Here is a 25149-nt window from a genome sequence, read left to right as displayed (position 1 = left end):
CTCATCCAGCTGGATGAGAGAGGACTAAGAAATGGCTGGGTAGGCGCAGGGAGCAAAGTTAACCATTGGTCAAGTTTCCATTCTCCCTGCCCTCTTAGTGCCAAAAGAGGGGCTAAGTGAAGCAGTGGTCTGGGGTAGATTGGGGCGGGTGCTTTGCTACATCGGGGGAACCAGGCTCGTCATTGCTGGAGAGAAAGAAATATGCAAAATCTATAATTCTAATCATCGAGTTCTTGCATTAATGTACTGTCATCCAGCAATGGTTGTGGGTTTGTTTTTTTCTGTCCTGTTCAGTCTAAGCGTTTTCGTAGTTAGTAGAAGGGGTTAGACGGCATTCGTAAGTTCAGAGAGCGGGGTCAAATAGTGAGTTGGATGGCTACCTCTGAAGCTGTTCCCCCCCGAGGCGGGGCAGGCCGGGGAGGGGGAGCCCTGGGGCCTGAGGACGGGAGCAAAAGCACTCTTCTGTTTAGCAGCAGACGGGAAAGAGGAGAAAGGCAAAAGAGATGACGAAGAGCTGGAGCTTCCCGGTATGGTAGGACTAGAGGGCATTACTGCGGAGGAGGAGAGAGAGCAGAAGAATCAGTCAAAAGTCCAATTACGGCTACGCGGGCTCCATGTCGTGTTAAACCTTTACGTACTGTAGGGAGAGCTTGTGGGGGAGGCACTGCTGAAACCTGGAGAACCGGGAACTCCTAAACTGGTCATGGGAACGGTCCCGTAGCCCCCGGTCATCCCACCGCTGCCCCCGTAGCTCGACTGCTGAGGAGTAGAAGCCGAGGGGTAACCCCTTGGAGACAAGCTGCTGGAGTTTCGGATATAACCTGGAGCGGCGGGGAGAGAAAAACAAGCGTCGGATCACGTATCGGCCTCATTAGTGCGAAAAAAAAAAAGGAGAAACGGAGCGCATTTCCAGCTCGCTCGGCTCACCTTGGCTGCTCTGCCCCGGCTCGCCGATGCTGACGCCCAGCTGAGAGGGATACGAGCCCAGGCCCATGACGCTGCCGTGAGCCGGCGAGCTGGGCAGGGCCTGCAGCTGACTGTGAGGACGGGGAACGCTGTAGAGAGCCTCGGCGATGTCAGCGGCACGTTTCAGCAACATGTCCTACGGCGGATGCAGCTATTAATCTCTTGCTATATCACGCTTAAGTTTTTGCTCCTGAGAGAGAGAGGTTGGGGGGGGGCGCCATCGTGCATCCGTCTCGTCGGCGCTCACCTGATTGCTATGTGGATTGCCGTAAAGGGCCTCCACCAGATCCGCCGCTCTCTTCAGCAGGATCTCCTGCAAGGCACGGACGACATCGCATTGTAAATCGCGTTACAGATCGTCTCCTGCGAGGTATTTCATCTCGGTGTCTCACCTTTGCCAGTTTCTCCGGGTCACCGGGATGCCGCGGAATGACCTTCTGAAGACGCTGGAAACCGTAGTCTATGGTTGGTTCGTTCAGGGCTGATGCGCAGGAGCGGGAACACACATCGAACAACCGTGTGAGTTGCAGTTTCAGCAACTACTTCACTTTCAAGACCAAGCCGGCGGTAAAGCCCCCCCCCCCCACCTGTGTAGATGAAACGTCCGGGAGCCCCCTTGCAGAATTGTTTGGACTTGTAAGACAGTGTGACCTCAACAACTCCGGGGATGTGACGAGGCGGGGTCTGGACACGGATGGCGTGCGGCGTGATGAGCTGAGGCGGACAGCACAGATACCATTCAGATCACGGACCTCCGTTCTTTTGAGATATTACAGCTCGGGACGGAGGAACGATCAGTCGATGTGGATCCATGCATGTGTCCGTGCAGCGCGGGGTCAATTCTCATCAATTTTCAGATGTTTTGGAGGCAATTCTTACTTCGCTCCACACCAGCATGCTGCCGAAAACCACCTGCAGCCCGTCGAAGAAGTTCTCCCCGATGACTATGACCATGGCCCCGCCGGTGGTCCAGCCCTCGCTGGGGCTGATGGCTTTTATACACGGTGTTGCTGCAAAAGACGGACGTATTCGGGTATCGTGGAAGTGGAGGTACATTTACAACTTTCAACTTCACACTTATCCGCACACTTATCCGCTCAAAATGCATTTTAACTTTGGATCTACTGCGTTCAACTCTACAGGCGTCTCTCAAGTAAAACGCTGATGGTGTTTGAAGACGCCGCATAGGAGTTGGAGTCTAAAACAGCCTCTCAATACGTTAAAATCACATACACAGACAATTTGCCGTTTCCTTCAGATTTACGCACTCGCGTACTTTTAATTGTCAGATAAAAAACAGATCATGTGGCCGACGTTGGGTGACAAGCATCGTTCGGGGGCTAATCCGTCGCCGTTGTCCGCGCAATTAAAAAATACCCACGTTGGGTCACAATGACTTTTTGAAACTTGAGGATTTAAAGAGATACAACATCCTTGAAAATTCACTCCAGATCGTGTGAAAAGTTTTGAATAATGTTCAGCTCAGAGTAGCATCACGGATCCTATAATTGCTCTTTATCACGCTCGATCGCCGATGACTGCTTGTTGGTCTAATCTGACGTTTAACTGCGGAAATGTTAAATATTACGTTCTTTCTTGAAATAACATGCTACTTTTCATGATTAAAGATTATGGATGCATTTCCAAATGACCTCTGTATTCATCCCTTTAATGAATTAATTGTATTGTTCAATGATCTTGGGAGTATCACAGATTATGTTTTATGTGACGCGTCCTGGATAAAACACAGAGGAACCCGCCTCTTCATATTTTCCCGTGCCAAAGACTACGCTTCGTGGATACGAGATGTCACGTGGAGTCGCGAAGGTCCCGTGGCAGCGACTCACCATATTCCATCGTATTCTCGACGGTTTCGCCCGGCTCCAGTCTACGAGCCCTGCGGCCGTGTTTCGAGTTGTTGTGGACAAACATGTTGTCGGACACGGCGAGGACATGGCCGTCTACACTCACGGTGCTGGACAGGACCACCTGTGGGAGGGAAATAAAGCCAAGACAAAGATACATGAGTGTGTGCGCACAACACGGACCGCACGCTGTGAGCTGCTGAGCTCCGGTTACGAGAGCGAAATCCCAGCGCGCCGATTTGTTTTCGCCGTACGGGCGATGGTAATATTTCTCAAGAGGTGATGTGACATGGCCGGGACTTTCACAATGTGTCTGAATTCTGCTGATGACACCCCTGCGCTTCTCCATTAGGTCTCCATATGGCCTCTCCTCTGCCTCACACCCAACTTTTTGATTCATAGAGCTTGCAGCAGGCTCCTCCTGATCCTTCAATGACACCAAACATATGGACCAAATCTCCCAATTTTGCTGGCCGTTAAAGTAGCGGGTGATATATAGAGGTCCTAATTTGATCTGGCCGCAGCCTGTGTGTGTTCCTTCCCACATCTGCCGTGCGTGGATGACACGCACATAATTAATGAGAGGATGCTCGTAGTTATTTCTGAGCGTTGATGCGATCCTATTCCTCAACGTGAGAACGTGGCTTCGAGAGCCCGCTCGCCCGCGTAAAGGCGGCCCGGCCCGGAGAGCTGTTTTTTAATCGAATGGTGAACCTTGCGTATTTCGTGGCGGTATTTTCGCATTGGGATGTAGCAAAGTTGGATGGAGGGGAGAGAGCAGCACATCTGCTGCGGGTGGCGAGACGGAAGGCGGACTTAAGAAAATAACTGTAAATTATCGATCAAGCCCCCGACTCCTGTCCAGGTCCGATCACCTTTTGACCGTAGGATGGGAGTCTTGGAGGGCTCGCGCGCTCATAACTTCTCAGCATGTGTCACATCCAAGGAGTTAAAGCAAACAAGGCGGATGACGGGGAGAGCGCGAAGGAGGAAAAAAAAAAGGGACAGGCTTAGCGGGGAGAAAGAGAATGCCAGACAGCGGCTGCTGGTGCTGAAAGACGGCGGTGGAAGTGAGGCGGGACTGTCCCTTGTGACCACTTCCTGGGTCATGGAGTGTGACCTTCTCCATCTGGAGCCAATCACTCAATCCTTGACAACTTCCTGAAACACCTCAACCTATTTCCTGCACCCCACCGCCGCGCCTCCCACATATCTAACTCCTTGCCTTTGTCTTTCCATCTCTCAGTTTCAGGTTGTAAATTCTCTCCAGCGTGCCTTTAGAAAATTAAGATGATCACTGAAAAATACTGGAGTAATGTGAATCGTTGCATAAAATCCATTCAGATCACGTCGGGGGAGCCACTGATGAGCCACTGGCTCTAACGGCTGGGTGTGATAGTTGCCGTTCTTGCAGAATTACGGCTTTCGTCGGATCTCGAGACGTGATATTTTTTCCTTTGCGTTTACTTTCACGTGTTATTGCATTTTCTTTGTCTGCTCATATGCTTGCTGTCACCCCCCCCCCTTCCCCCCCTCCACACTCTTGCCCCCATAGTCATACCTGAAATCTCCTCATGTCCCTGGGGTTTCCCGCCGTCTTCAGACAATTCTGGTTACATTTCAGGAAAAACTTCAAGAAGAACCTACAAAGGTGAACACGAGGACACATGTTTTTTACATCGGCAACTAAAGAAATCACATAAAAAGAGGCGTGTTTATTATTTTTCATGCCACCCCTGAAACACGCCGGCATTCAAACGTGGGGGGGGGGGGGGGGGGGGGGGGGGGGTTCATTAATGTTCGCCGATGATCTGTTGGACGTGGCGCGTGCGGCTGCTGTGCACGCCCGTCTATTTCATTACGCCGGCAACATCCATCTCGGCATTTTTACTCTATTATTAAAGTCAGTGCAATTACTCTTTAAATCAAGGGATGAGAATTTGAAGCGCGGGTCCGGAGGAAACCTCTGATGTGTTTCAAAGTAAACTACAGACAGTGATGTACGCCCGGGGACTCGGGGGACCGCGGTATCCCACAATGCCGTATTTGAACCCCCACTTGGGAACGGGGAGGGAAACGAAGTAGATGCAGCTATGCGGGGAGCGAAACGAGGAGGCAGCAAGATGGAGATGGTGATGGAGGCGCCGGTACGGACATGAATTGAACACATGCGTTGTAAGAGATAAAGAAGGAGAGGGGAGCGACGATAGCCTCCGCTGCACGCCAGAAAACCTAAGAGAAAGGTGGAATAAATAGGAGCGAGGAGGACTACTGAGAGAGACTCCAAATCCCAGGTGTACGCAGTTCGGCAACATAGCCTGCTGCCATGGCAACACAGCTCTGCCGCAATCCCAAAGTCCCCATGCTAGAAGGGGAAGACAGCGATGGGAAAGAGGAGGCAACAACAAGAACGCATTCCATCGGTGAAATATAGCGAGACTTGGCGAGGCGAAGTGTGGAGGAATCGCAGGTGCGGGAGACGCCGCGGAGATCCGGGGCCGATGCGAATTAGACGGATGACGCGAGATGAAACTCGATAAAAATAAATTGAAGTTTAAAAGTTTGCTCCTATTGAAGGGGAATACAAAAGCGCCACGTCAACCTCGCCGCCCCGACAACACCGCCGTCTCACGCGTATTAAAACCACGTCCGTTAATGTTCTTATTAAGCAAACAACAACAACACTGCCGGCGAAATGCTGCAGTGGAGGCAGGGACTTTGTGCTACATGGGTATATCCAATCCCACCCACACTGTGCTTTGTAAATATAAGTCATCCTAATGGAGAGCGGGTTGTTTGGAGAGGAACTCGTATTGGCCTCGCAGCCTCGAACCTTCCCATCAAATACTAATCTCTCCCTCATTCTGTCAGCATTTACTCGCAATTCCTCAATCATTCTCTCCAACTTCCTCCCTGGTGAACTGGACCTGGCCGGCATGGAGATCTCGGTTCCAACAGTGTGTCCAATATATCCTGATTTGAGCTATTACATCGGGGGACAATCAATATTGTTGTTGGCAGAGAGCGATTATAATTTATCATTCGGAGTTTAGACCTCCAACCTCAAGCCTCGGCGCTGTGCAAGATCTCTGTTTAGGATGGAAACATGCAAGAGCGCACATCTGCGACTCTCTCCTGCCTCTCGTCTTCAGTTGGTCATCGGTGACAGACTTCATCATTCCTCTTCATTGCTGCCTGCTGGATATTATGGCAAAGTAAGTTTAACGTCATCTTAAATCACCTCGGTCGAAGGAAACGCACTGCAAACTCTGTGTCTTGTCCATTATGTGTTCCATAATCCGTGTTCTCTCCGTTTTATTGCTTCCTTTTAGGGTTTTATACTGTGTGCCTTCTGCGCCGCCATGATTCTTGTCTTAAGGCTCCTTTTGGAAATCTATGCAGAAGCGGCTCTTCAGGGCCATACTTTTGTCTGGAAGTTCATCGAACCAGCAGTCCTTGCTTATCTGACTGGCTGATACTCTCCCTCTCCCTCACTCTGATTGGCTACTTACATCCATCTCCGGGTTTGGACACTTTCTTTGGGCTCTTGACCTTGTTTGTAGACTTCTCATCATTCCTTGTTTGCATGACACCAGATGCCTCGCGTACACACACACAGGCGTATGCATTCACATGCACGCACGCATGCACACTCTAATACATTGACACCCCCACCTTTGCCCCCCACCTCCCCAAAAACCCATTGAGTCAACTTTTCACCCCCCCCCCCCCCCCCCCCCCCCCCCCCCCCAGTTCGGACGCACACAGCTGCAAATGCTGAAATTAAAGCGAGACATTGACGCATATATTAGCATGCATTAGCCGCTTCCCCCTGCCCACTTAACATGCAAATCTCCCAGCCCGGTCGCCTCGCACCTTCTGCCACACATTCATTTGCTGAATTATAATTAGACTAATCTTGCATAATTAATAAGAAGTCGAGGACCCTCTGTTTTTTTTATCCCCTCCTCTATTGTGGTTGCAAAAGTTTAATATTGCCGTTGTTTGTTTTTGTTTTGGTAATGTAATACACCCACACACCACCCCGTCCACAGGGAGGCGAGGAGAACATGTAAAGAATCGGAGGTGATCTTCATGTCAGGGAGAAATTGCAGAGAATGGCCACTTTCAAAGAACTTCTCTCGCCCTTGTGTGTTTACATCAAACACGTTTTTGCCCGCGTATTTCCAGAATATCACGGTCCGTGAAGAATACGTGCAAAAACTGTGTTTGATTCACAATCACATAATGCAAATGGAACTATGAGATATACTATAAGTAAACCTGAAACAATAGGCGACTAAAAGCAGCCCGTTCAAAGAGCGAGGTTTGCTCCGAAACGTGATCAGAACCGGCCCTTTGTGTTTGTTGTCGTCTGGTTTTGATGCAAATATCAAAAAATGTATTGAATGTATTGCACAAAGCTCACTGCGTTGACAACAGACTCCCGGTTTGGACATCACTTAAAACAGGGAACGCATTCCAAACAAAGGCTGAATTGTAAAAAAAAAAAAACCTTGGGATCATTCTCCACTCTCACACCATGGGGTGTCTCTTTTTTTTCCTCTCCGTCTTCACTTCCGCATCTTTTTCAAGGCCTCCAGTTCCTTTGTCTGCATCTGGTGGAGTTCCCGACACTGAACGCGGGCCGTCCGGCTCTACCGAGAGCACAAGAGCGGCGACACCTTGCTCGAGCCATCGAACCGCAAGTCCAAAAAAATCCAAAAAATGGACTCACTTTTATATTATACTCAGGGGCATCTGTCGGATACAAGTGTTACACGCCGTGCCGTACATATGGCCTCAATCATGAAGGGAGCACCTAAGCAGGCCGGGACCTCTAACAAAAATGTTCATAGGCATTCATCAGCGCTAATCTTTGTTGACATGAACTGCCTTTTCACATAGACATAAAACACATCACACTCGCGTTGTAAACTCCGGTTTACTGGTGCGGCGGCTCTCGAAGCATCTGATGCAAGAGGTTTTAACGTGAGTTCAAGTTACCGAGCCTTCTCCCCTCTCCTTGTTTCTGGAGGCCGGGCGTCGGTGTTTTGATTTAGCTTGTTGACCAGAAGGAAAAAAAAAAAGAGTTCAGGCAAGACGGTCATGAAGCTGGTCTGCTTCATCCTGGTCATGTTGTAGTTGCAGACATTTGAAAAACAAAAAACAAAAAGCTAAACAAGATAATTGAGGACAAATTGAAAAGGACGGTCGAAGACAGAGAGAAGGAGCGGTTTGACATCCTGTATTCATGGCCATCACTCATCTGACATCAACCCCGTCCCCTCCGCACCACCCAGAAAAAACAAAACAGTGTCCTGACATCGTGGCGGAGGGAAGCAGAAGGGAGGGAGGAAAATTAGGAAACCAGATGTGAAGCATTAAAACATACTGACATGGTGAGGGCCTTCCTCTGCCACACTCAGACACTGAGAGCACTAACTCATAAGCCAGGCCAAGATCCACGCGCATTTGCATGCAAATGTAACACACACACACACACACACACACAAACACACACAGACACACACAGAAACACAAGCGCATGCGATTGCGTACCAAAACACACCGAACATCATGTAAGCACGCGGCCGCGCAAGCATTGTGCGAATAAAGAAACCTCTCGCTTTAAAAACAAACGGCTAAAAGTCAAAAGCAACCGATTTAAAAAAAAAAAACACACACACACACACACACACACACACACATCTGCTAATAGGTTACAAGCACTCCGACGTTTTTACCCGTGGGCTAGAATTTGGATAAAAACCAGTGTTGACCTAAGAAAGTTTCAGGGCGACGGCACGAATCCACAGATAGGTCATTATGCATCGGTGTATGGATATGAACCCAATTAGTAAATGTACCGAGGACCGTGGAAAGCTGAGGAGGGGAGGGATAGAGATGTTTTGTTTTCCTCCATTGGGAGAGCTGTGTTTGGGGGAGACAGGGAGGGGGAGGTAATAAATACCCCCGGACCCAGGTCCCCTGGCAGACTGGGAGCTAGACTGGTCGCCAGGGTTAACACCCGGGGCACATGACCTTTGACATTGCTAATGGGGCACAGAAAACCCTCCACGAACTGATACCCCTCTGTCGCATACCTCCACAGGACCTTTCACACCAGCCCTCCAGTCCCCCCCCCTCCCCCCCCCCCAACAATCCCCCCCAGAGCGTCCCCTTCTAAAACATACAAGGATATCTCTGGTGTCAGCTTCGCTTGTCTCCCGCCTGATAATGTCACGCCGCCGAACCGACTCACGAGCTTTCAGGACGATCGGCGTCTTGTCCCCGATCAGCGACATCAAAAATCTCTTGTCGTCGTCAAACACCCACGAGGACGTTACCGATCTCCGCTTCAATCTGGAGATGACCCGTCGAACGACAACGTCATCCCGGCTGACTCGGCACACTGGCAACGGTCGCATCCGTCAAACTCATCGAGTCGTGGTCGTTGAACCGCCCCCTCATAGCGGTTTTTGGGACTCGGCTAAAATTCAGACTTTTTTCCAGAAAAACTTTGAGCCTGGAGGTCTCAGCTGTTGAAGAACATTTGTCCAGAGAAGTAGAATTAGTTATTCTGAAATGACTTTGTATTGTTGAATCGTTTGGCAAAGGTTCTCTTGTGTGATAACTGTACAACTACATCTTTTGCCTGAATCAGAGGAACCGCTTTTACTTGTCAGAGACGGAAAATGTTCAGATCGCTCGCGCGCGTTCACGCATCGATGGCCGAGGCTGCGATGGAAGCCGCGGCTCTGTTTCCGGCTCGAGGAGATGCCGTCGCAGGCCGGGATCCGATCTGGATCTAGGCGACGGTGAGGAAAACCATGTAAATCCCGAAAAAAAAAAAAGGACGTTTACGTGATAGTAAACGCTCCTTGTGTTTGTCCCGCTGCGAGAAATGAAGCAACTAAAAAAAATAATCTTTGCATTTTTACATCTCCAGATGCATTCCGGTTGACCTATCTAGACTTGCGATCCCAAACAATTCTCACCGTGCTAATCAGCCTCAACGAGAAAAGAGATCAAACACGGCTGCGGTTGAAGAGTTTAAACGGCGGAAAAAAGAAAAGAAAGCCAGGCCACCGAGTGATTCCAGGTTAAATCTCAAAAACAGCAGGGCTCACCGGAGCGCCGATGCCCCTCTGGCCTCTTTCCCCCCGTCGTCCCCGAGGCTGGCTTCACCCCTGCAACCTCCGGACCCGGTTTCATCCCACCTCTAAATTTGAGAACTGTGACAAAGCCAAACATTTAAAACCACGAGCGTAGATTTATGGAGCTTCGCGGTGCCGTAAAACCTTCAGGCGGAGCCGAGAAGAGGAGCGGGGTTGCGAGGAGGAAAAGCGGAGGCCAAGGAAAAACAAAAAAAAAAAAAAAAAACAGAGGTCCTCAGGTGTTTCAACGAGGTTCCCCCAAAACCTCGAGGTGGCGTCTAAACGCGCATTTAAATAATTTGAAGCGAATTCATGTTTAAGTCTCCTTGGCTCAGCCCAAACTGTAGATTGCATACAAAGTTTGGCCACATGGGACGGCGGTCGGCTTGCCAAATAGATGGATATGGAAAGATATTCAGAATCTGAAGAACATGAATTCACAACCAGGACAGGGAATAGAAGTCCCATCAGTGGCCTGACCTCTCCCACAATGCTCGGTGCGTCCTGGGGGACAAAGATTCAAAATATACTCTCATAACTGTCAAACGGTGACACGGAGCACCCTCTCCGGGCTGAATATATTCTAACGTAGCAGAAGGTCATCTGAAATACACCGCCGCTAATCACGCTTTCTCGATAACCCCCGCGGTCGATCGGCCACTAATCGGATTCGCCGCCGACACGTGTAAATCAAAGATTGACCCGGACGCTCCTCCGACAAGAAGAAAGATCCCGGGACGGGTGACGGCGAGAGGGAAGAGGAGCAACAACAGAAGAAGAGATGTATTCTTAATTAGCCAGTAATGATAAGATCTGACAAACAACATCTGTTTCCAGAAAGAGAGAAGGAGGAGGGGGTGGGGGGTGGCAAGGAGGGAGAGGAAGGAGAGGAAGGAGGACGCACAGCTGAGAAACCTATGAAGTCTAGACAACAGGGACCCGCTTGTACGAAAGTAAAGGGGGAGCGGCGGAGATGTGCAAGGGAGGGAAGGCTGTGTAGCGTGACACAATGGAGGAGCGGCGGAGGAGAAGTATAACAGAAGCAAAAAGAAAGACAGACAGGGGAGAGAAATCTGACAAGGTTGAGGGAGTCTAGGAGCCAGCGGGAAAATGACAGACAGGGAAGAGAGAGGGGTGGAGGGGGGGGGGGACAGATCAAACCGAAAGGAAGCTCGAGGAGGGAAAGGTGAACTGGATAATGGTGCTTTAGAAAAAAAAGGGGTTTGGGGGGGGGGGGGTCCAAGAGACGGGAGTGGAATTACTCAGAGGTCCAAGGCGCCGCAATTTACAGTCCGTGGCTAATACACAGCAAATGTGTGCAGCGGACGAGCGGGAGCTGGGCGGTGGCGGTGGAGGAGGTGCAGCTGCAGGGAGGGTACACCAACTTTTGGGGTTCTCAGCAGGCCTGCTGGGAGCCTGTCAGCAGTCACATCACCCCCTGCCCTCAGCCCTGACAGATTCATCAAGACTATTACTCTCACACACACACACACACACGCACACGACCATAGACACACACCATTACGCTGAAAGTGCAGTGACAATGTGATTATTAAATTCTGTTTGTAAGGGGAAAGACGAAAATCCCAGGCACGATTTCGACTCTTTAACTCCTCTTTTTAAAGCTTCCACTCATTTTAAGAGGAGCGGCACACAATGGAGTTTAATAATATTAGCGTAAGGCATTTGTGGTAGAAACCCAGGGAATGTCTGCTGTGAAATCAAACTCCTGGGAGATTAAGTGTGTCCAGATTCCAAATAAATAAGATAAACAAACAAGGTGGCACATCACCAGGGGCCATTGAGAAGTCATTAACAGAGTCTGAGACCTTTACTGAAGAGAACGCTCTCTCGCTTTCTCGCTCTTATACCCCCATACACACACTCATCAGCAGCATCCAGCCAAAGAAAACGGCCCTTTTGTCCACCGCTATGAAGCTAACAGGCCTTTTGAGTCCCAGAAACAATATCCTAATTAGACTGTCGCGTTACTTTACAAAACAAACTGTCACATTTAGAGACCTTTATTAATTACGATCAAAGATAAACACGGGGGAAAGGAAAGTCAAGCACATGCAATTCAAACCCCACACACACACACACACACACACACACACACACACACACACGTACACGGTCACGTGTTTCAGAAATGCCCTCTAAATCATGCTAATCTGGCCTCTTCTGATCCTCTGAGTGGCTGCACTTAATCTCAGCGCTCCTCAAGCAAAGGTGAACCCTATTAGTGGCCAAACAAATGAGAGGGTGTGCCCCGGCTTCTCCGGGAGCGCCGGGCCTTTCACAGCACTATTGAGCTGCAACTCAAAACTTCTAATACCGCCACCACCCCCGCATCCCCCTTCTCCGCCCCCCGCTGTTTCTCCACATTAGCCAATTGGTAGTCCATTCCCATTTCCTGTCAAAACATCTCTCCGCCGCTCTCGGTTTCCCTACCGCCCCGTCGCCGGCTCTGAAAGAAAAACAAACTGGGCCTACTTCTCGTGTCAGGGTTCAAGACGCGACAGCCGACGCCGGCCGAAAAGCGGAGCAAAGGTGACGGAACGCGAACGCGGCTCGTAACCCGCGACCGAGCAGACGGGGCTTTCCCTCGCCGAGCTTTCCCACCGATCTAACTTTTGAGTTTGAATCTTCGGTACCTGTCAGAATTTGAAATTCTAGACGGCGTGCCGTCTCTCTCTGTCTATCCTCGTGTCATTCCTCTTCTCGCTCTGCCCCCCAGGGGAGATCCATCCCCCCGTGGTCCCGTGCCAGCTGCTCAGTGGTCGAAGCTTGCGCGCCACTCGGCGGCGTGCGGCCCCGGGGCCTTGTCGCCGGGCTGCTTTACCCCCCCCTGCCTGAGGAGCTTCCTGACAGGGCGTCTGGAGGGACTGTCCGGTATCAGCCCACCAGAGAGGGACCTGTGACAGAAGACTGGAGGGACCTGACTTAGCGGCTGACTTGTTCTCGCTGTGTGCACGCGTGTGTGACAGAAACGGGAGTAACGCGCACGAGATAACGTCGGCGCGATCGCGTTATTTAGTCCGACGACTCGACGAGAAATTATCCTTCCTGGCGCGATGATCATCAAATGCACCCGTCAGTAACCCTCAAAAACTACATGTGGTCCGTATAAAACAAATCTGTAACGCATTACTGTGTCCTTATAATTCCTAGAATCGTTTAGTTTTTTCAAACCACGTGAATACAGGCTCTTCCATTCATTTTTCTTGTTTCTGCTGCCCGTATTCGTGGCTATGTATGTTTAATAAACTCGATATTGGCAAGACTCAAGAGTTTTTATAGCTATTATGCAAGCGTAACAACATTTTGCAGGGACTCTCAGCTAGAGACACGTGGAAAAATTTAAACAGACAAAGAATGCACACAGTGAATTCAGTAAAAATAGATGTTAGCGCCATAAAAATAGATGAAAAAAAGAGGTGGTGTGAATGAAGCGCAGACTCAGTGAGAGTTCCAGCGTACATGAGGTGGAAGTTTAACACCGCTATCTGTTTTAACACGGCAAAAGATTCTGACACACGGGATCGTCTATCGCGAAGGCGTCCAGCCAATTTCATTTATCGTGTGAACTCTGCCGGTCCGTCCATGTGACCGGCAGGCAGCAGAAGCAGCGGCAGCAGCGGCAGCAGCTGCAATTTGGATCGGAGGCGGGTCTGCGAGTTCAGCCCACACAGAACTTTCTCAGCCTCATCGATAAGTCTTTCCGCAAGCCTGGGCTCTGGCGATAAGAAAAAAAATAGCCTTCAACATGCTCATGAAAACAGATTCTATTTTTAAACCCCCAAACACAACACAACAAGACGACATATGTTTTCCCAGGTCATTATAAACTCATATCCGCTCACTGGAATACATGTGATTCTTGACTTTAACATGAAAATCTGCAGATTCTGCGTCACCTATGTGGCCCCTCCACATGTCACCTCCGGGCCGGAATACGCATCGGGAAAAATGCGATTGAAAATTTCGCGCAGGTACTACAAGCCAGTATCAACAGAGAATCGTATGCTTGGTGTATGAGAAACAATCTCCGACAATGACACTGTTGTCTCACACATAAAACTCTCATGTGCATGTATGATGACCTAACAGGGCGTTTTGGTACTTGAGTATGCATCTGGGAAAGGGGAGGAATTTGACCCCTGACACGGTCCAAAAATGTTGCTACATTTATTCTTTGGCTGATATTTTAATGTTCTTTCCCAAAGACTTGCAGCTTGTATTTTCTTTTTGGCCAAAAAGTCGCCCATTAAGAAGGCCGTGTTCTCCCCCGCAGACGCGCGATCCGGGATAAAACCGCTTGACGGCGGCGGAAAGCGATACTCTAAAATACACAGAGGCCGGCTGCCCTCCGCATCGTACATAGTTTGTTTTTTAAATTGGTTCGACTCCGGCCCGGCACCAGCAGGTGGACGAACTGACATGAAAACAGATGGTCAGCAGCACCGCGGCGGCCAAGGCGCGACACTTACACCCAAAATTAATTGATATCTGCATACCTCCTTGCCAGAGCGATTAATCTGTCGTGGAGCAAAGAGCGGAGAGATGAATCAAAACCCTCAGCTACCTTTTTGTGTTTAAGAAAAAAAGGCACTGAATCAATAACTGATCACGGAATGCATCAAAATAAAACGAGGGAAACGTATGAAGAAGCTTAAACCAGCGCTATCCGCTGGATATCGATCGAAACGAAAAAGATCGCCCCAACGGCTTGAAAACAAACCTGTACAAGAATACTAACGGATCAATACAACTCACGTTCTGAGATTAAGAGTCGCGCCACGGCCTCGGACGCGTAATGATCGGTCCGACGGTTAAATGATGATCCCTGAAAGCGGCCCGAGACCCTTAAGAGTCCCATAAAAACACGCATTTCAGACAATTTTTGCTTTTCAGTTTTGATTTCCAAAAAAAACCCCAATATGCCGGGGGGAGTCTTTGAGAGCTCATCCTGATTCAAGGGGGAGTCGTGAGGGGGCGAAATATTGACGAGATTGGAAAATTCCTATTGATTATTCTTTTTTTTTTTCTCTGAGTGCCAGCTTGTTAAAAAAGACCACTCTTAGAAACACGATCAATTAGTGAGATAGTGCCGGCCATTGATCACCAACCCCTCTTTCCCAACCTCCACTCCACAAGGCTACTGCCAGGCCATGGATCCCTCCACACACTCCTTATGACCAAATATTGATCCCTGCTCCTTTGCCTAATATAAAGGCGCCCCCCTCCCCCCTCCCACTGAAAGCTGACCCCCTCTCAATCCAAACCGCACAGCCCACTCTTACTAATACCGAAGCTGACATCTGCTTGTCTCCGTCGTAAAGCTGCAGTTCGCTCATAAAGACGGGGGCAGCTCTGGCCCAGAACCAATATAGTTTGTCAGAGGTCAGTGTGGTAATAATGCCGCCATTAACAGATCCGCGAGGGTTAATGCCGAGAACAGCTAGGATTCAGTCGTGTCGAAAATCCAAATTTATAAAAGGAGTAGCGCGAGGCTTTCCTGTCGCTGAAAGGCCTTCACTTTATTTGATTAAAAAAACGTGAAAAATTGCAGCGCTTCTCCGGGCTCGATAGGAGAGACTCAAACGTACGGGTTTCTCTAAAAGCATAGTACATACACAACATAATCGGGAGAGAAGAATTAGCAATGATTTATGGTGATGAGCCATGAGGAATCGGTTAATCTATCCGCCTATTGATCAGTCATCTTACCAATCGGTGAGCCGGCTGGGTCTATTAGTCGGAGACGTGCTCCGAACGGAGGAGTCACATCGGGTTCGGTGGGCCCGACAGATCAGCCGTGTTAAGATGAGACAATTGTAAAACTATTAGACACAGCAGGCAGCGGGGCATTAGATAGCTTTCCCTCCCAAAGGCAACTTGAGTGATCTCTTTGTCAACGGCCGCCCTTGCCCCCCATCGTCCCTCGCTCCCTCCGCCCTCGGTCCCTTCGCCCCCGCTTTCACATCAGCTGTGTTCTCCCCTCTCCTTTCACTCAAGTCGGGATTAGAGAGAAAGGGCGGCGGGGGTGCGGCAGAAGAGGGATAAGGGGGGAGCTAAAACTGAAACAATATGGAAAGCAGATTAGAAAAGGGGGGGGTTCGGCCGTTTGGGGAATTGCAAACTACCTTGTGCTCGGATAGGTTACCTAATGACACCGCCTAATTATGGGCGGCGGGGTTGGGGAAACGGTGAGTCGAGGCAAAAAAAAAAAGAAGGGAAAGCCGTTAATTCGGCGATGAGGAGCGGCAGGACCACAGTAGACGACGAGAAGTAAAGATTCGGGGCCGGGGGGAGTCGGAAAAGGAGGCGAGAAAGCGGAGTGAAGCGAAAGGAGAAAAGAGCCGGAGCGCCGCGGCCGGCCAATCGGATTGAGAGGGCCCTGGCGCGCCGCATGCTAATTGGAGAACAGGTGTTGGGGCCAGGCACAGGAGGCTGATTAGCAGAGCCGCGGAAACAGAGTGTCTCTCAGTGAAACATCCAGGCACAAATGCATGGAAGCTGCAAAAAAAAAAAAAAAAATACATGAATAATTTAAAGAGCCGTGTGCGGGGCGGCGGGGCGGAGGTCAGAGCGGGGGGTCACAGAGACACATTGAAAATCACACAAACATTCGTTCGCGCAAATGAATAACCTCGCGCGGATTTGACGGAACGCACGCTCGGAGCAAATCCGTTTGCACGCGCGGGTGCATCGTAAGCGTACGTTCGTTTATTTGTTTGCTTCTTTGCTGTTTTATGGACTCGATACATGCGGCGAGATGACGAAGAGTGCGCGCTAGGTGAAATAAAAGGGCACGGGGGGCCACAAAAAAAAAAAAAAAAAAAAAAAAAATTCTACGAGCTTATCGCAAATTAACTGGCTGCTAATAAGCCGCTCCCCGAGGAGGGGATTTCGCGGAGCAATCGAGAGGGAGAAGCCCCCGTAAGGACGGGATATGCCCGGTGTGATTAGAGAGTACAGTAGGTCAATGATTCCATTTAAATCGACCCTTGCAGCCGCGCATGAGCCGACGAACGAATCGGACCCCCTCAAAACACTTCGATATCGCAACTTACAAACACAGGTCGAGCTGTGGCGGCGGCGGCTGAGGGGGCACGAACGAGGCGGAGACATGTTATCGGGGAAGAATAATGTGCCACGGTTAAATGAGAAAAGCAGCCGATCCGAGGCATTCTGGGAAAATTCAAAAGACAACAGTCCAATTTTTCCGTTATATGAAAACTATCTCCAGCAGAAATCCTCTGAGACTCACTGTCAACAGCCAGCCAGCTTGAACTGAGAAGGGGAGAGAAAAGGGTCCTTGACGTATATGAAGCGAGCTGTTTTCTAGACAGACAATTGTTCTGAAAGTCGGGGAGAAAGAGAGAGAAAGAGAGGGGGAAAGAAGAGACTGCGGGAGGGAGAGGCGATGAAAGTTGCGTTGTGACATCACAGAGAAACCATCTCACACGCGGCGGTCTCATAAGCATTTATCACGCCGGTTAATGCCAGGGAGACAGTGCGAAACCCCCCCCACGAAATCCCCGAAACGTGAAGACCCTCACACACGCCGATTACGGCGCGGTCATCCGCCTCCCAGACAGATAACTGGCTGTCGTTGTTGAGCATCCGACTACGTCAAGACTGCCGGGTTGGTATGAGAGACACACATGCTTCTCATATAAGTACGCGTACTCCTCTGGTGGTCCCAGGTCATCTTGTAAATGCAGTTATTGAACTAACAGAAAGAAATCCTAGAGACGCCAAGACGGCAAAGAACACACGTATCTAAGTTTACCCTGCGGCCGATACTCCGTCAAAGCTACCGTTCTTCGAAAGGACCGACTTCACACCGTTATCTCATATTGGACTCTATGGTCAAGACATGTACTTTATCAGTAATTCTCTTTTATGACTTCACTATATTTGTCACTCATTTTATCCATCAGTGCTAGTGGGTTTGATACTAAATTGGTTTTTCTATTTCCAGTCTTCCTTTGGGTGACGGTGCTGAGTGTAAACTCACATACCTTTAACCCGCCTGTTGTTTCTGCGACACCAAAAACGTAACGTAATTGCATACGTAAAAATAAGGTTACAACCCTAATATGTTTACAGGAGGCTGCATGAGATAAACGTCTGTTGCAGCAACGGAGCCAAAGTTACAACGCGTGTTCAACTTGATTCGACGGTCCGAAGCATTGTTTTCAATTCAGATTTCGGCCAATGCTCTGACTTTTTCCATGTTGCGCTTGTCATTTATTTATTTTGATTCGAGAGCTACAACGCCCGAGTAAACCTCACCCTGGATCGCCCAAAGACAGTCGTCAAGTCACGAAATTAAATCTTTTCCAGCAGCCCCCGGGATCGTGACTTCTGAGCTCGAATCCCGTCAAAGCCAACTCAGATCAGACTCATTTAAAGATTGTAGCCCAAAAACAGAAGAAAAAAAAACATATTTCCAAGAGGCCCTTGAAGAAGCGGATCATTTCTGTTGTTTCTTTTCATCGTTTTAACGAGAGAACAAATGGCGTCGCTTTTGATCGAAACAAGAACAAGTACCAGTACTTTGATTTGCGACTGATTTTGTTTTTTAAATGCTGGTTTCCGGGGCGTCCAGCATTTAAGGCCGTCATTGAAAACCTCCCTTATAGAAAAGCATCAGTTTGGGCGTGACAGACACCGCGTGGGACGTATTTCGATCTCATTACCTGTCAATGATGACCGGGTCGGAGGGTGTCTCGTTTCGGTTTCCGCAACTTTTCTTCTCGCAGCAGCGGCTGAGGGAGGGGGGTGGGGGGGGTGGGAAAACAAGAGTCAGTGCGTTCAAATAAATAAATAATAAATAAATAAATATACACATTCATGCGTGTCTGGGCCTTCTACATCCACAGGAACAGACTCCTCTGCTCTGCGGTCGGCCAAAATCCAGGAGCGCACACAAAGGAGGCATGAGAGGGGAGGGGAAGAGGAGACAAAAGAATGAAAGAGGAAGAAAAGGTACAACAACACACCCTACAAACAGTGAGAGACCATTCAGAAGTGAAAAGCCAGCCAGGCAATCTGTCACATTGATTTCAAAATCAAATTCAACTCCCACAGAGCCTCAGTGCACACGACGCACACACACACACACACACACACCGGCCCACAAAACCCTACCATTCGTCAGCAGTCCTGTCCAAGGAGCCTGCTGGCCATCCCCTCACCCCCCCCCCCCCCCAAAAGTCCCCTTCGCTGCATAACAAAAGTGCCCCCACCCCTAACCATCTGCCACCCCTACACCTCGCCTCACCCCTCTCGTGTCCCAGCTTGGCCCTACCCTGCCCCCCTCCGCCCCCCTGTCAGACGGCCTCACTCCCCAGCTGTGACGCTTGCCCTCTGCCTCCTCGGCTCTGTTATTAGCCAGCTGTGAGTCACATTCGGGCATCTGCTGGCTACACAATGGCGAAGCCCACTCTATCTCGGCCCCTCTCCCCCGCGTCCCGGCCCCCCAGACCTTCCCGCTGCTGCCCTCGGGTCTCAGGTCATTTCCCCGCTCGCAGGCCGCTCTCTCTTTCGTCCTAATCCGCAAAACCCCGCGTTCGCCCACCCTTCAGGATACATTGTGCGGAAGCCGTACGATCATTTAGGAATTAGTGCGCGAACGCTCGTCTTCATTCCTTCACTTGGTCCATGTAAGCCGACACGGCTGAATGGAATATCCGGACTTACAGCGGTGTTGAATAACGACCGGACTCTCGTCTTCGGACGGCCTGAGCGAGCTCCGGGACCGGAGCGCGGACGATGACGGGAAGGTTCGTCCGGTAACACGAAAGCCCCCACCCCCCCACCCCCCGAAATAATCACATATAGAGCCGATCGGTTGAAAGCGGAGCGACCGAGATGAACGGGGTCGCCGGGATTGATTAGAGAATTGGGCGAAACCATCTCCGAACGCTTTTGGACGTTCTCGACTTTCTGTCACCCCATAAAAGCGCAGTTAGGATTTACATTTGGAGCACACCGAGAAATCCAATAAGACCGTTTCTGCTGTTACGCGTTCTCACGGGGCCAAATTTGGCAGCTACGGCTTGAGTCTGTGAATGTAGTCATTGTGCGTAACACTTACCTACACATGACCTCGTGTGTCAGCAGAACTCTGCACATCTCCGGGTTCTTGTTTTGTCCCTCGTAGGATATGGGCTGAGCGAATACGGGGAAAAACAAAAAGAAAACGTGTTTCATGCCATCGCTCACCAAAAATAACCGTGAATGTAAAATAACATCCGATCGAATCTTCGGTCACCGACCTGTTTGGTGACGGAGTCGATGAGTCTGGCGTACAGATCCTGCTCCGTGCGAACGCCTACACACAGAAGAGCAGAGACGGGAGGCACGTTTTGTTAAGGATCAGATATTTTTAAATTGAGCTTTTATTTTTAATCGATCTTAATCGGCTAAAATGGTGATAATGTCTGAGAAAAAAAAAAATTGAAGCAAATCCAGGAAACATGGGAGGGGGGTAAAAATAACACAGAGCCAATATTTCTTTTTTTTTCTTCCCGTGATGGTTTCAGAGGGAATTATTTGATATTTGATTTTTTTTTTTCAAGGATTATTAGACATATCCTGCTTCCAGGCAGGAATTTACAACCCCGTTGTTGCCACTTTTTCACATTCTCACGTGCGTTTTCTGACAACTCCCAAGGCCGGCGTTTGGAAAAAGAGACAACAGAAACACGCCAACAGGTAGATCCAAAACACCTGAACATCTGGATGCTTCAAATATCCCACCGTAAATCACACCGGGGTGAAATTAGTCGTTTCTTGAGATGGAGGGGGGTGTTATTCGGGGATTTTTTTTTTATTTTTTACCGGGACTTCGGAGAGTATTGCTTTTTAAATTGTACCCATCTCATCACGGTCTCAATAGAGACGCCTTTGATATCACTTGGGGGACGAGGAGGAGGGGGGTCTAAAGGAATTTCCATTGGTGTATGTAGAGAAAGTGTGTGTGTGTCTGTGTGTGTGTTGTTTCGGTTTCTCCGGAAGATGTCTTTTATCTTCCCTCCCATGGGTGCCACTGCCACGGCAGCGCTGGGGCAGCCTTGGCTCATGGGAACCAAAAAATTTTTTCTCTGTACCCCCCCCCCCACCCGCCGACACCACCTCCCCACCCCCAGGATCTCATGTGGAAACTCGGTGGGAGGGTGGGGGGGTAGGAAAGGTGGTGATGGTGGAGTGGGGTGGTGGAAGCGGGGGGGGGGGGGGGGGGTCTGCTCCTCATTTCCCTGCCACGAGGGCCCGGGAGTGCCGTTTACAAGTAGCGATTTTGCAAAGCAAGTGATAGGGCGATAAGTGAGTGGTAATTTATGAACACGGCGAGAAGACGACCGAGCGGGAGGTGCGCATCATCTCCGGAGTTCCGCAGGGTTTCGCCATCATCGTCGCCATCGGTCAAGGGGGGGGTCGGCTCTCGAGCCGGCGGCCGCTCCGACTCACCGTTGCTGTAGAGGAGCTGGAGCTTGTAGTGCGTGCCGTTGTTGGTCTTTTCTCCCGTCTGCTCCTTGGACAGTGAGGACGAAGACAAACACAGAGCATGCAGTTAAGTACGCCGGAGGGGAGGGAGGGTAAGCGCTTAATGCTCTGCGAGCATCCCACCCCGGCGCGGCGCTAAGCTCACTGAGTCTCCCAACTCCAGGGGTTTGCCCTTCCCTGGATCAGAGCGCCATTGACTCAAAAGTCCATGCGGGGCCCCGCGTTGTGCCGGTAAGCCGAGCGCTTAACCTTGGGCCGGGTGTTCTTTGCATAGGCCCGAGCATTCTGTCTAATAAGAACCGCTAAAACCGGAGGATCACATGAAGGGGCGCTCCTCCGCAGGAAGGTGGTGCGAGCGGTTTAAGAACATGTGTGTGTTTTTGTGTGTCAGCGAGCGGAAAGTACTGTGTGTGAGACTGAGCAGCAGTCGACCTTGACAGAAAAACTTCCTTTCTACCATCCCTACTTCCCCCAAGCTCTCCGGCGCTTCTTCTCCCTTCCCTCGCGCTCTGTCTCACGTTCCCCCCTTTCTTCCTCTTCTTCTACCTCTACTGGTCTTTCTAAGTGGTCTCAAAGGAATGCTCTCTGGTCCAATAACCCAGGAGGCATCACAGAGACGGGAGCGGGGAGGAGAGCAAACGGGGAGGATTGGTGGGGGGGGGCGAAGAAGGAGACAGTTGCACGGAGGAAAGAAGTGGGGAAATTAAGAATGCACGGAGGTAGGCTGCAAAGTGGGGAGGCTCAAAACGCGATATCAAGAGTGCAGATTGATGCCTTGCTCGGGAGGTTGGTAAATATACTCAGAGGGACGGTTATTTCGCCATGCCATCACTCTGCCGCCGCGTAATTGCATAGCGGAAAAAAAAAAAAAAAAAAAAAAAAAAAAAAAACAGATGCCAGGTTAACCATGCAGAAAATGAAGTCACCGGAACACACTGACAGCTTTCAACCCTGGCATTAGCTCTGCCACCCGGCCTGCCCCCTCGGCCCCCCGCCCGCCTCCCCGGCACTCACAGTAAACCTGTGTTTGAACTTCAGCTGACAGGGACGCCGTCCTCTTGTGTCTCTCTCACAGAGGAGAGTCATGCTATCCTCGCCACAAGGCAAACCCGTCTGTCAGCGCCGGGCATAAGGCTCCCTTCTCCGAGCTCTCTCAGGCTCCGTCTCGGCCTCTTTCTAAATCTGTTTCTCAGCCTCGACTGCGCCCGTCTTTATTTTGGACTTGTCCAACCTGAGGAATTCGTCCCCCCCCCCCCTCGCCCCAACCCCACCCGCAGCAGTGTACGGGGAAGAAGGCACGAAGGGGAAAGACACTTTGATGATCAGCTCACTGTATAACTTAACAGAAGTATGCATAATTTGCATTAACGGAAAAAAAAAAAAAAAAAAAAACTGGTGATGTCCTCCTAATGAGGCGAGCTGCTAATTAGTCATTAGATATTCTTTTTCAATCCCACACCATCAATGAGCACATCGAGGGGGAGAGCTCGTGTAAACACGTAGCCGTCAGCTGTTCGATACGCTTGGCTTTGCTGCAGATGAGGAAGACCAAGCTCGGTACCTGCCTCGTAGTTGCGTGTTACTCACGCACCATAATTGCATTATGTGGCTGTAAAATAGCGACGAATTAAAAAAAAAAAAATTGCACGATAATTCGGTGCAAATTTAGATTGAAAAGGGAAAAGCCCGTTGAATCGCACACCTTGTCGTGCTCCACAAAGTCGACGAACGCCGTCCTCTCCACCTCCACGGGCTGCCCGTGTCTGTCGTACAGCGCCAGGACGAAGTGGAAGAAGTTGGACTTTCGGAGGTTGGAGGGCGGCTGCTTCTCGAAGTGAGCCCTCGACAGAGCCACGCCGCTAGGGGGGACACAACAGGGAGACACGCTGAGGATTCGGGAATCACAGCAACGGGTTTCTGGGGTCTCAAAGGGTTTCTGCTGTTGCCGCTGTTTTCGGGCAAAACAGCTTTTTCATGACCCACATGATCCAGTCTGGAGATGTTTCCTCCAAAAAAAAAAAAAAAAAAAAGATTTTTTTTTTTTTTTGAAAAGGGGGTTAAACCTAATAATATGCACCTGAAATATAGGACATCATTTTTTTTAAAAAGGCCATTATTCATTTCTGTGTGATTTTTAGACCTATATTATTATTCTTCTCCATCTTCCATTTGTGGAGGCCTCGAATTTCCCCCCACATTCTACACTGGAAAAATGAAATAAAGTCAACATTCATTGTATTATCATATTTATACATATATATAAATATGTATATGCTCATATAGTTTATGTCCATAAAATTCAGAGGCTTTTCACAAAGAACAACAAGAAAATTAACATTTTAGTCTGATTTTTGTTGTCTCATTTCATCTGTAAGTTTGATTCAACTTCTGGTCCTCATGAATATTGTTTTTTTTTTTTTTTTAATACTTTAATAATACAGCATACAACTGTGTAATTAAATTGTAACTAATTGAGTGAATAAAAAAACCCCATCAGGTGTTTATGTAGAGTCAATCAAAATAATAATAATATTCACAAATAGACAGGAGCTCACTAAGTTTTTCTCACGAGCTGTTTAAGTTCGATATTTCCTGGATTTTCGTGGATTCCATCGAGAATAAACAAACCCAATCGAATGACCGTATGTTATTACAACGTTATTATTATTACTATTAGATCAAGCACACTCACAACTAATTACGCATTTGATTTAATTCGGTTTTCGCGAAGAGTTCTGATGGAATTGAAATTCTGTTCATTTTGTTTTTCCTCCCTTTATCCCGATAATCGATCCGGATTTACTGACTAAACGGTTCGACGTAGTTCGGGTTCATTTCTGCGGAAAGAACAGGAAAAAAAAATAAAGGAAATGAAAGAATTAAAGTGAGGAAATAAATCCTTGGCTTGTCTGGAAGTTTAAAATGCGCCAGTCGAGAGGGAACTGTCTTATTCGTGATAAGAGAAATACATTTCTTTATGACAATAACGTTGTAATAATTGTCTCATTACAACATTGGATCACTTTCAAGTGGTTTGACTTTTGAAGACGAGTCTCATTTCGCAACAAGTAGTTCGTAGTTATTTTCTCAGAAAAGGCGTGAAACGCTCACCGTGGACGCGGAATCCACGGGCCACCGCCAAACCGGTTATCCGGGATTATGGGTCAGATTATCGGCCGTGGGAGGTGTGAAGTGTGATGTGTGAAACGAGCCGCGGGGACTTTTACCTTTGCGCCGCGACATTGGCGTCCACGACCCCGACGTTGCGCACCCACGACCGGACCGGGTCCATCTCGTCTCCCACGCCGCGCTCTTTTAATCCGTTCACTTCTCGGATCAGATGCTCCTGGATTCCGAACATTTAAACCCAGTCCGGAAAGGCTTTTTCACTTTGCCCTTTTTTTTTTCTTGTCTTCGTGGGAAACTTCGGGAGAAGTAAGTGAGGACGCGGGACGAGGCGGAGGAGAAGATCCGCAAAAAAAAAAAAACAACAACAACAACGTCAACCGGCTGTGTCGCGACCAATCCACGCAAACTTCTCTCCTCAGGGGCGCGACAGATTAGAAGAAATACATCCCATCATTGATTGCGAGTGTCCAAGCGCAGAGCGCGCACACACACACACATATACACAC

The 25149-nt window shown here is 49.4% G+C and overlaps 1 protein-coding gene across 4 annotated transcripts; it reads right to left on the bottom strand.

The window, feature by feature from the left end:
* Positions 1–24997, bottom strand: ebf2 (EBF transcription factor 2). Of its 4 annotated transcripts, none has more exons than XM_086173529.1 (16): positions 24742–24997; positions 23217–23373; positions 21479–21542; positions 20287–20342; positions 20106–20179; positions 18706–18774; positions 4393–4474; positions 2814–2955; positions 1846–1976; positions 1554–1680; positions 1359–1447; positions 1214–1279; positions 928–1102; positions 639–821; positions 381–551; positions 1–185 (listed from the first exon to the last, which is right to left on the bottom strand). In XM_086173529.1, exons 1-16 carry the CDS (start codon positions 24873–24875, stop codon positions 157–159), a joined length of 1749 nt encoding a protein of 582 aa, XP_086029655.1. In that variant the 5' UTR covers positions 24876–24997; the 3' UTR covers positions 1–156. The 4 variants fall into 4 exon arrangements, with proteins under 4 accessions (XP_086029655.1, XP_086029656.1, XP_086029653.1 ...); XM_086173530.1 differs by having other exon boundaries at positions 21479–21536; XM_086173527.1 differs by lacking the exon at positions 1–185 and having other exon boundaries at positions 211–551.
* Between the last annotated feature and the right edge of the window lie 152 nt (positions 24998–25149).

The sequence above is a fragment of the Fistularia commersonii genome, chromosome 26 (assembly GCF_037954325.1).
Source record: "Fistularia commersonii isolate RoL2024-O1a breed Wild chromosome 26, RoL_Fcom_v1.0, whole genome shotgun sequence".
Lineage (NCBI taxonomy): Eukaryota > Metazoa > Chordata > Actinopteri > Syngnathiformes > Fistulariidae > Fistularia > Fistularia commersonii.
This window is presented reverse-complemented; position numbering and strand designations above follow the sequence as displayed.